This window comes from Dipodomys spectabilis, unplaced genomic scaffold (genome assembly GCF_019054845.1).
Source record: "Dipodomys spectabilis isolate Male_0828 unplaced genomic scaffold, ASM1905484v1 ptg000009l, whole genome shotgun sequence".
NCBI lineage: Eukaryota > Metazoa > Chordata > Mammalia > Rodentia > Heteromyidae > Dipodomys > Dipodomys spectabilis.
The window spans coordinates 18,037,685-18,048,988 of NW_024870686.1; the positions used below are offsets into that span (position 1 = coordinate 18,037,685).

General features: G+C 45.1%; 1 protein-coding gene across 1 annotated transcript in view; it reads right to left on the reverse strand.

Moving 5' to 3' along the window:
• The window catches only part of Wwc2 (WW and C2 domain containing 2), a 177,767-nt gene extending 166,776 nt beyond the window's left edge, over positions 1-10,991 (reverse strand). Inside the window, exon 1 of the mRNA XM_042700025.1 lies at positions 10,487-10,991. Within this exon, the coding sequence (XP_042555959.1) occupies positions 10,487-10,617 (131 nt within the window). The 5' untranslated portion in view covers positions 10,618-10,991. The remainder of the gene's footprint in view (positions 1-10,486) is intronic.
• Between the last annotated feature and the right edge of the window lie 313 nt (positions 10,992-11,304).

Here is an 11,304-nt window from a genome sequence, read left to right on the forward strand (position 1 = left end):
ATGCACAGTTTACTCAATTTCCTGAGTCTGTTTTGGGATTCCAGCTGACCACATTACATTAGTCACTGCATCTCCCCAGGCTTCACTTGGCAGTGACAGTTTCTCAACCTCTCCCTGTTTTTTGAAAACCTTGACAGTTTTGAGGAACACTGGTCTGACATTCTGTAGAATACCTTCAATTGCACTTAGCAATCTTTTCCTCATGATTAAACTGAGGCTAATAACAGAACTGAGGGAGGAAAACTATAAAGATAAAACGCTATCATCACCATGTGACATCAGGGGTAGATCTGCCCTGATTTATCACCATTCATGATTTTCCCTTATCCTCCAGCTGAGTCAGCTGTAAGATTTAAAACCTTTTAATACAATCTGTAAAAGTAGTTTGGTTCTTAATGCATATTAACTATCGAAAACAAATAGCTTTGAATTCATTTTTAATAAGAAAAAATATATATATACATATATATATATACACACCAGTATGATTCTTTATCTACATGATTCATATAGATGCTGAATAAAACATAATTGTGCTGGGTACAGGTGGCTCATGCCTATAATCAGGAGGCTGAGTATCCCAGTTCAAGGCCAACCTGGGCAGAAAACTCCGTGAGATTCTTCTCTCTAATAAACTACTCAAAAAGCCAGAAGTTACACTCTGGCTCAAGTGGTTGAGTGCTCTTCTTGAGCAAAAAGAAGCTCAGGGACAGAGCCCAAGCACAGGGTTCAAGCCCCAGGACCAGCAAAAATTAAGTAAATAAATTAAATAAAACATAATTGCATTGCAAACGAAGGCCAACTTAATATGCAAAACTTTATTTTTGCCACTATATTCTACCTTTGATGACTCTCAACTGTTTTCCTGAAGTGTTAGGGAAGAAAGTATTTATTAAAACTGAATTGGGATGGTAGGGGGAAAACAATGGAGGGGGTAACAATGTTCAAGAGGAAGTGTACTCATTACCTCACTCATGTAACTGTAACCCTCTGTATAGTAGCTTTACAATAAAATAAAATTAAAAAAAAAAAAAACTGGATTGAAGATATGGTTGATTACGGTGGTACATGCCTGTAACCCTACTTATGCAGAAGGCAAGGGCAGGGGGAGTCTGGTGTGAGGCTAGCCTCAGCCCCAAAGTACAAGACCCTATCAAAAAGAAACAAACTAAAGCAGAAAGATGAAGGCATGTCTCAAGTAGTACAACACTTGCCAAGCAAGCGTGAGGTCAAATTCAAACCCCAATATCCAAAAACTAAAAAAAAAAAAAAGAAAAAAATGGATATAGAGTAAGTGTCATGGACATTACTCAAACTTTCTGTCACATTTTCTAGTGATTATGCAACCTAGATTGTAAGCACGTGGAGTTGGGAATCACATCTTAACCATTTTTGTTCCTCCCAGTGTGTAGAGTACCCTAGCTGGTGGTCACAATAAAAGCTGATTAATTTTTATCTATCATGTCAGTGTTAAAAATCTTTCAAAGTAGTCAGATGTGGGAGGAAGGGGAAGAGCAATATCAGACTCAAAAGAACTTCTAAATTCTCTTCCAAACATTTTCCTTGGTTAGAAAACAATGGTGAAGCCAGGCACCAGTAGCTCATGCCTGTAATCATAGCTACTTAGGAGGGTGAGATCTGAGGATCCCAATTCAAAGCCAGTCCAGACAAGAAAGCCCATGAGACTCTTATCTCCAATTTACCACCAGAAAACCAGAAATGGCACTGTGGTTCAAGTGGTAGAGCACTAGCCTTGAGCTGAAGACCTGAGGACAGCAACCAGTCCCAGAGCTCAAGACATACCACCAACAAAAAAAAAAAAAAAGAAAAACAAGAAAGAAAGCTGGGCGCCAGTGGCTCACGCCTGTAATCCTAGCTACTCGGGAGGCTGATATCTGAGGATTGTGGTTCAAAGCCAGCCCCGGCAGGAAAGTCCATGAGACTCTTATCTCCAATAAACCACTAGAAAACCGGAAGTGGCGCTGTGGCTCAAGTGGTAGAGCGCTTGCCTTGAGCTGAAGAGCTGAGGGACAGCGCCCAAGCCCAGAGTTCAAGCCCCAGGACCGACAAAAAAAAAAAAAAGAAAAAAGAAAACAAATGGTGAGAATACACACACACACATACACACACACACACACAAAATGCAATGATAGCAATGGCTTTCAAGGCTGGGGTCAAGCTAAGGCTATCAAAATACTCTAAAGAGTACAATGCAAATCAAAACCACCATCTCCCACTAGAACAGCTTGAAAAGAGGTGCTGGTAAGGATGTAGAGACACTACACATGTCATACTGCTGGCGGGAATGCAGAATGCTGCAGCCTCGACAGAAAATAATATATATAAATAAGTAAAATAAAATTAGGCTAAGCCAGGGCCATGGTTCAAGCCTGTAACCCTAGCTACTTAAGAGGTAGAGATCAGGGAATCATGGTTCAGGACTATTCTGGGCATAAAATTTCAACAGACTGCATCTTAATCAATGGCTGGAATACAACAGTGGAATATACCTGTTATTCCCCGCAACACAAAGAAGCACAAGCAGGAGGATGACAGAGCAGACTGGCCCAAGCATAACGCAACACCCTACCTAAAAACTAACCAAGGCGAGGGGCAGGGAAGGTGGTTTAGTGTTTGTCTAGCATGTGTGAAGTGCTGGGTTTGATTCCTCAGTACCATATACACAGAAAAGGCTGGAAGTGGTGCTGTGGCTCAAGTGGTAGAGCACTAGCCTTTAGCACAATGAGGCTCAGGGACAGTGCCCAGGCCCTGAGTTCAAGCCCTGAGACTGGCAAAATAAATAAATAAATAAATAACCACAGTGATAAAGGAACCATAGACTTGGCTCATACTGGACTGTTTGCCTAGCAAATGTAAGGCCCTGAGTTCAATCCCCAAAGCTGCCACAAATAAAAAAATAAAAATTAGACTAAGTGAAAGTAATAAGACATAAAGGAATACATACTGTATACTTCATTTATATAAAAACACCTACAATAGGGCTGGGAAGGTGGCTCAGTGGTAGAGCGCTTGCCTTGCATGAATGAGGCCCTGGGTTCGATTCCTCAGCACCACATAAGAAAAAAGAAAAAAGCTGGAAGTGACGCTGTGGCTCAAGTGGTAGAGCGCTAGCCTTGAGCTGAAGAGCTGAGGGACAGCGCCCAGGCCCAGAGTTCAGGCCCCACGATCGGACCCAAAAAAAAAAAAAAACACCTACAATAGGTAAAAACAGACCCCAAAAGTAGATTGGTGACAGCCAGACCTCAGGATAGAAGAGTAAGAAGTGAATTTCAAATGGATATATGGTTTATCTGGGGAGTAGGGGGTGATTTACAGGAGGTACATAGCAGCAATGGTTACACGACACGGGGAATACCCTAAAAACTACTGACCTATACACTTTTTAAGTAGTTAAACTTGTACATTTTATATGATTGACTTTAGCTCAACAAAAAATACGTGAGAGGAAACATTGAAGATTCTGAAAACCTTCTGGATCTACATTTCAGTAAATCATTTTTATAATCCCATAACTTAGATGCACACAATGCCTTTAAAAATTCCCCTTTCTGTCCCACAAACTTTTGTGATTATTTTTCCAATATGAAAAAAAAATTCATGCCAGGCACCGATGACTCACACCTATAATCCTAGCCACTCAGGAGACTGAGATTTGAGGATTGTGGTTCAAAGCCAGCCTGGGCAGAAAAGTCCCCATGAGACTCATCTCCAATTAGCCACTCAAAACTTGGAAGTGGAGCTGAGGCTACCTTGAGCAAAAGAGCTTAAGGACAGTGCCCAGGCCCTGAGTTCAAGCCCTACAACCCACCAAAAACAAAACAAAACAAAACTCCAAGATTATACTAAGAGGTGGGTGCAACCAACTTCAACCCAGTTCATGAGAAGCAGCACATAGGTAGACTCAGGCCCTAAGTTAAGGAACTTACAGCATTTCACTACCTTTCACATTAGCAAACTGAAGCCAGTTACATTCCTCTACAAACATAGCTTCATTTTGTTTTCCTCTAGAAGTTTACTGAAAACAAGCAAGTGTCACTGACAAGTCAGTGCAGTGCCTGCAGGCAGCTTCCACACTTTTCCTACTGTACCAGGCCTTCCTCTCATTAAATTTTGTAAGCCACTGTCACAATGGCTGGCTGTAGCTGACAGTCCTTTGCAGCTCAAAACAACTAATGCATTTATAAATAAGTCTTTCTTGAAAAACGTATGTTTTGAGGCTTACAACAAAATTAAACAGTCAAGGATGGGTTATTAAAGTCACTCAAGAAATCTTGGTCAGTCAAATATACCAAGCAACTACTCAGCACTCAAGTAAGCGTCGCAACAGTCACAAAGAAGATTTTTCTCTGGGAAACTTTGGAAGACAACACATGAGCTTCAATTAGCCCTTCCTTGAGTGATTAAAAAAAGTCTTCAGCCTGGCATAGGTAGCTCACACCTGTAATCCTAGCTACTCAGGAGGCTGAGATCTGAAGATCTCAATTAAAAGCTAGCCAGAGTAGGAAAGGTCATGAGACTCTTATCTCCAATTAACCAACAGAAAGCCAGAAGTGGCGCGGTGGTGCAAGTGTCGTAGAACACTCGCCTTGTGCTGAAGAGTTCAAGCCCAACGACTGACCAAAGAAGTCTTTTAACTTCTCCAACACTTCACATACTATCATCACTGAAATAATTCTATCACCTCTTGGTACCCAGACTGAAACCACTGGTGATAAACAGTTCCCAGCAATATAGGACATGGCAGTGTAACTGAGGCACTCTGCTATTACAAGTAATTTACATGTTTACACTATTATTCAATATGTAGCAGTTCAATATTCTCTCTCTCTCTCTCCCTCTCTCTCATTGGTCATGGGGCTTGAACCCAGTGCCTAGGTGCTGTTCCTGAGCTCTTTTGCCAAAGCTAGTACTCTATCACTTTGAGCCATAGCTCCACTTCTGGTTTTCTGGTGGTTAATTAGAAATAAGTCTCACAGGGCTGGGAATGTGGCTTAGTGGCAGAGTGCTTGCCTGGCATGCATGAAGCCCTGGGTTCGATTTCTCAGTACCACATGGACTTAGAAAAGGATAGAAATGGTACTGTGGCTCAAGTGGCAGAGTGTTAGCCTTGAGTAAACGTAGCCCAGGGACAGTGACCAGGTCCTGAGTTGAAGCCGCAGGACTGGCAAAAAAAAAAAAAAAGAGTCTCATGGACTTTCAAACTTCAAACCGTGAGCCTCAGATGGTCAGCCTCTTGAGTAGTTAAGATTACAGGTATGAGCCTAGCAATTCTCTCATTTTTAATTCGACTAAGAAATTGTTCTGTATTTTCTAAAAACTCAGTAAAAGGAAATCAGAGTTGCTCAACTACCACTCTTCCCTTAATTTAATAATAGTCTTCATTAACGGACTTAACCAATGCTCATATAGTATCTATCACAAAAGATACACAAATAGTAATAAGCAATTCGCCCCCCCCCCTTTTTTTTTTCTTGTCAGTTATGGGGCCTGGGCACTGTCCCTCAGCTCTTCAGCTCAAGGCTAGCGCTTTACCACTTGAGCCACAGCGCCACTTCTGGCTTTTTCTGTTTATGTGGTGCTGAGGAGTGGAATCCAGGGCCTCAAGCATGCAAGGCAAGCACTCTACCACCTTCCCAGCCCCGTAATTAGGGCTCTTGAGGAACTTACATATTAACAATGAGTTGGTCAAAACTGCTTTGAATGTGTTTTGTTTTGGTCCACCTACTTGAGCTTGAACTTGGGGCCTGGGCACTCTCCCTGGGCATTTTTGCTCAGGGATGGCCACTTCTGGCTTTTCAGAGGTGGTTAATTGAAGGTAAGAGTCTCTCACAAGACTTTCCTGCCTAGGCTGGCTTCAAACTCTGATCCTCAGATCTCAGCCTGAGTAGCTAGGATTACAGGTATCAGGCACCATTGCCTAGCTTTTTACTTTAATTTTGAAGGCAGACATACAGACTTCCTTTGATCCCAATCTCACATGCTATAAACAAGGAGAGCCATAGATAACTCTGACACCAAGTCAACTGGCATCTTCCTCTTCCTCATGCTGAACCCCCTTATGCCTCATGCTCAGGATTCTCTCTTTGCAGTTAAAAAAGGTTGTTTGTCATCTGATCTGGGCTATATAAATTGCAGATTAGGGTTTATCAATAGGTTTTTATCATGAAGTTATCCTGTGTGGTGGAACTCTGTTAAATTCAACCATTAAAAGTTCCCATACCGCCAAGGAACATCCAATCCAAAGATAGAAAATGAGCAAATGTGGACTAAAAGCACTCTATTTCTGAGGCCTATATTACCTTAGTTGTCTACTCCTCCTAAGAGGAAATGAATCCATGTTACTTTTTCCTCCTAATTTCTTCCCTTTTCATCCTATTTTATATTTAACTGGGTTTTGTTTTTTGGTGCTGGTCCTGGGGCTTGAACTCAGGGCCTGGTGCTCCCTGAACTTCTGCTCAAGGCTAGTGTTCTAACACTTGAGCCACAGCTCCACTTCCGGCTTTTTGATAGTTTATTGGAGATAGGAGTGTCACTGACTATCCTGCCTGGGCTGGCTTTGAACTATGACCCTTACCTTAGACTCAGCCACCTGAGTAGCTAGGATTAAGGGGTGAGCCACTGGCACATGGCTGAATTTAGGGGTTTTGTTGTTGTTGTTGCTGCTGCTGTTATTGTTTTGCTGGTCATGAGGCTAGAACTCAGGGCCTAGGGGCTGTCCCTGAGCTCTTCTGCTCAAGGCTAGTGTTCTACCTCGTTGAGTCACAGCTCCACTTCCGGTTTTCTGTTGGTTAACTGGAGATAAGAGACTCATGGACTTTATTGCCCAGGTTGGCTTTTAACCATGATCCTCAGATCTCAGTCTCCTGACTGAGTCTCCTGAGTAGCTAGGATTACAGAGGTATGAGTCACTGGGGACCAGCGAATTCTGTATTTTTGGTTTTTTTTTGGGGGGGGGGCCCAGTCATGGGGCCTGAACTCTGGGTTGGGCACTGTCCCTCAGCTCTTCAGCTCAAGGCTAGAGCTCTACCACTTGAGGCACAGCGCCACTTCCGGCTTTTTTGTTTTTGCTTATGTGGTGCTGAGGAATCGAACCCAGGGCCTCGTGCATGCAAGGCAAGCGCTCTACCACTGAGCCACCTTCCCAGCCCATATTCTGTATTTTTTAAAGCACCATTTGGTCATGATCATAAACACCAACTGGTTTGGTCAAAGGGTATCTGTGGTAAGCAAAAAAAGGAGGAGAACAGAAGAAACCTGAAAAATTATACTCTTAGGTAGTAAGCCCACTGGGGAGCCAAAGAATTAGGGACAAGGAGAGTTCCCAAGGATCAGACTGGTCAGCCAGCTTGGAAAAACCAACATCTACCTGGCCAAGTACCACTGTGAACTACATCTAAACACCCCTAAGTACATCCAGGTATAAAGGCAGCTTGGACTAAAGAAGAATACCACCTTTAGAGCTTTCAGGCTCTATCCAGTTTCAGATTTTGGCTTTAAACCTAACAGCAACAGCTGTCAAGTTCTCTGTGACTCAATTTCCTCACCTGTAACTGGAAAATAAAAAATAGGCCTACTTCATTTTATTAATGGGAGAATAAAATGCAATCAGGGTTAAAGAGCTTAGTACAGAGGCTAAGCTTACAATAAACACTAAGTACACATTGTTTCTATACCTACTATTTTCAGGGATATCTGAACTATTACTCATGTTGAAATGAAAATGTCAATATGACAGCTACTGCTATTTGGCTGGGCCTTAATTATAGGCCCCCAAAATACCATCCCTGTGAGGGAGTAGTATTATTTTCATTATACATTTTAAAAGTTTAGCAAAAACTCTTCTAAACTCAAGAATGGCAGATCAATAAAAACATTCTAGCAAAGTTTGCATTATGTCTTAGCATCACTAATTACTGAAACTATGTTCTCGTAGAACCACCTAGCCCTCTCCTACTAAGTCAGCATAATTATCCGTGAACCCAGAAACACCTCCAGGATCCTGTCAACGATCAAAAACACCAAATTCTTTTTAACAGAGGAAAATAACAACAACAACAAAAAAAGACTGGTGGACATCTTCACTTAAGTAGCTCTAAAAGCTCAAATATTACTACATATACAGTGTATGAAGTCATTTATCTTTCAGGATTTGTAATTTGATCCTGAAGAAGAGAACCAAGAATCTACACACTTCAATTGGCCTGTGTGACATCTCTTTTTCCATGTTTGCAAAGTGTGTAACAAAATTGACAAGAGTTAATAGTTACTCCAAATATCTTCTCCAACCAGCTCTGTCACTATTTAGAAAGACCTACTGTCCACTTAATTGCCTCAAAAAAAAACACAATAGAATTTAAATTAATATGTCATGACAACTGATCTCCCAGGATATCATCTTAAACTTTCAGACTAATATTTAAAGTCACACTCAAATTTATCTTGGTCAAGAATGTCCCCACTAAATGAACTGGTTACCCAGTTTCTGAACGTAAGGTTCATAACGATTGCTAATCCATTAAGAGTTTAAAAATCAAGAGCATGCTTGACTTGTGTAAAAAGTAGTGATATGGTTAAGCCAAGTCATATAACTTTACTTTCTATTTGCTTTACTCAAGCATTACATATTCTTGTAATCCTTTCTGGTAAACAGATCAGAAGAGATAGAAGCCTCTCTGCTCCCAACTCCCTGCATGTCAGGAGTGCTTCTTTCTTCCTTTCAATTTCTCCCTGGGTTGTGAATAAACCACTGCTAATCTTCAAAAATAAGTAAAATACATCAAACTGAAACAGAAGAGAACCTAAAATACTTAAATATTTCAAGAATTTGCTGCAGCATCAATAATCTGAAACTCCAAATATCTGAAAGCAGAATTACCACACAGTTGTAAAAGGCAAATATTTATGCAGGTGCCTTAAAGCCACTGTTGGGTGCACACCACCAGCACTGACAATTTACTATCTGTTAAGTAGTTTCAAAGTGCAAGGGCATAAGCCAAATAACTAGCTTGGAGCGCAATGTTTATGACGACTAATAAGTCTGGAGAGACTGTGAAGGTGTGATGCTTGTCAGAACTATCAGCAGGCCAGCCAGGCAGCCAGGCTGTGGAAAGATGGGACCTGTGCACAGGTGTCTTTTCTCATTTCAGGAAAGGGAACCTACACCGATACCTTCATGGATAATTTAACAAGGGTTGTTCCATTAATTTATAATGTCACTTATGACTTTCTTTTAATTGCTTTTTAATAGCTTTCCAGAAACAATATTCTTAGGGTAAGAGTAACTGATAATATAAAGTAGGAAGCAATTTTGCTTCAAAATGAGAAAAGGGGAAATTTTTAACAGGGAAAGCAGCTAAGGAGGTAAGAGATCAGGAAGGCCATATTCCATGAAAAGCTGGGAAAGAATTCTCAGAAATGATAAAACTCCCAATGATGGGATAATAAGTTATTGTTTTGTAATTACAATTACGAATGACTCCTATTTTTCTTACAATAAATCTAAGATGTATTCCTTTAAAGGGTTAAAAAAAAGATGGGCTAGACATTCCTGAAAACTCCACTTCACCTAAACTTCAGCTCCGGAACTTCTCAGAGTTATCATTCAGAAATGTTTCCTCTTCATCTCTAAGTCAGATTGAAAACGTGAGCATGGAAAAATTAGACAAAATCCGACACCCTAAAAGTGCAAGCTCAATATTCATTCACCTCTTTTTAACTTCAAAACAGAATCCGCCTGTTCAAGGTCTCAGAGTATGTTCAAGTTTTCAGGTGAAGAAGTAAGGAAGCAAAACTAGAAGAAGCGGGGGGGGGGGGGGGGGGGGGTGAAATCTCCTTTGAAAAATGTGCGGGACAAAGCCAGTTACACCCAGGACCAGGGCGCAGCCAGGGATGGGGGACCCCCGCACCCCCCTTGCAGGTTCCGGACCCCTTGGTCTGGCTGAGGGTGTTGCACTCAGTCAAAAACTTGCAGCCCAGACTTAGGGGCCAAGGATGGCCAGAGAGATGCCACAGGTGCCCCCCCCCACCTCGGTGCGCTTAGGCCTCCAGGAGGGCCCCAGGCCCACCGTGCCCCGCAGAGGCCGAAGGTGGCCCTCCAGCCCTCAGTTTGGCCAACTTGTTCGTGCCGGCCACCTCCCAGCAGGACTCCAGCGGCCCCCTCCGTGTTTGTTCGGCGGACAAGGAGTACCAGCCCAGGGCACCAATCCTGCCCTTCCCTGGGGGGGGGGGGGCAGGGGGTCCTGAAGATTCCAGAAGGGCATCCGGAGGGCGGCGGGCCAAGGGCCCCGGGAAAGGTCGCCCGCAGGCCGTTCCGCGCCTTCCCGGGACCCCTCCGGGAAGCCGAGCCGGCGACGCCCCACGCCCCCCAGCGCCGCGGGCGCCGCCGCCCGGCCAGGTCTCCCAGACAACAGCCGCCGCCGCACTTCCGTGGCGGGTGCCCGCGCCCACCCGGGTCCCGGCCGCCCACCTGTCCCGGGGGTCGATCCAGCTGGTCCTCCTGGTATTGTGGTCAATGTAGAAAACCTTGCCGTCGTAGTCCCTGGCCTCCTCCCAGCCCCGGGGTAGCGGCAGCTGCCCGCTCCCGGCCCTCCTAGGCATGGTCGGCGGCCTCGCCGGCGAGCGGCGCCTCCATAGGGACCGTGCGCGGGACGCGGCGGGAACGCGACTGCCCGGCCGGCCGCCGCGGGGCTGCGGGGCGCGGGGCGCGGCGGGACCACGCGCGGGGGGCGCCTCGGGAAGCCCTGCTGTCGGCCCCACGGGGGATCAGTCCACCATGTCTGCGTCGGAACAGGCGAGCGAACCCTCCTTCTCCTCCTCCTCCTCCGCCGCCGCCGCCGCTGCCTCCGCCTCTTCCTCCTCCTCCTCCTTCTCCTCTCCGTCCCCCTGTGGCCGCCGAGGGTCGCGGCGCCCAGGCCGCTGCAGCCGACGCCGTCTGGGCTCGGATCCGGGAAGCACCACCGAGGAGCAGCCCGGCGGCGGCGACGGGCCTCCTCGTTTGCATGTCATTAGCATACGCTCCGCCCCGGCCCCTCCCCGCGCTCGGCTCATCTGCATGCACATTCCTCGCCGCCACATTCCTGGGCTTAACCCTGCCGCTCCCGGGGCTGGCGGCTCGGGGCGGAACGCGGGGCCGGGCCCGGGGCGGGGGAGGGGAGCCGCGGGACCAGGTGGGAGGGGAGCCGGCGCAGGAATGCGCTGCCTGCTCCTTTCCCCTTTGACCCCAAATATCTCCGCGGGGCCTACACCTTTGGGGTGGTGGTTGTTTTCCTTGAAGAGTTTGGAGCC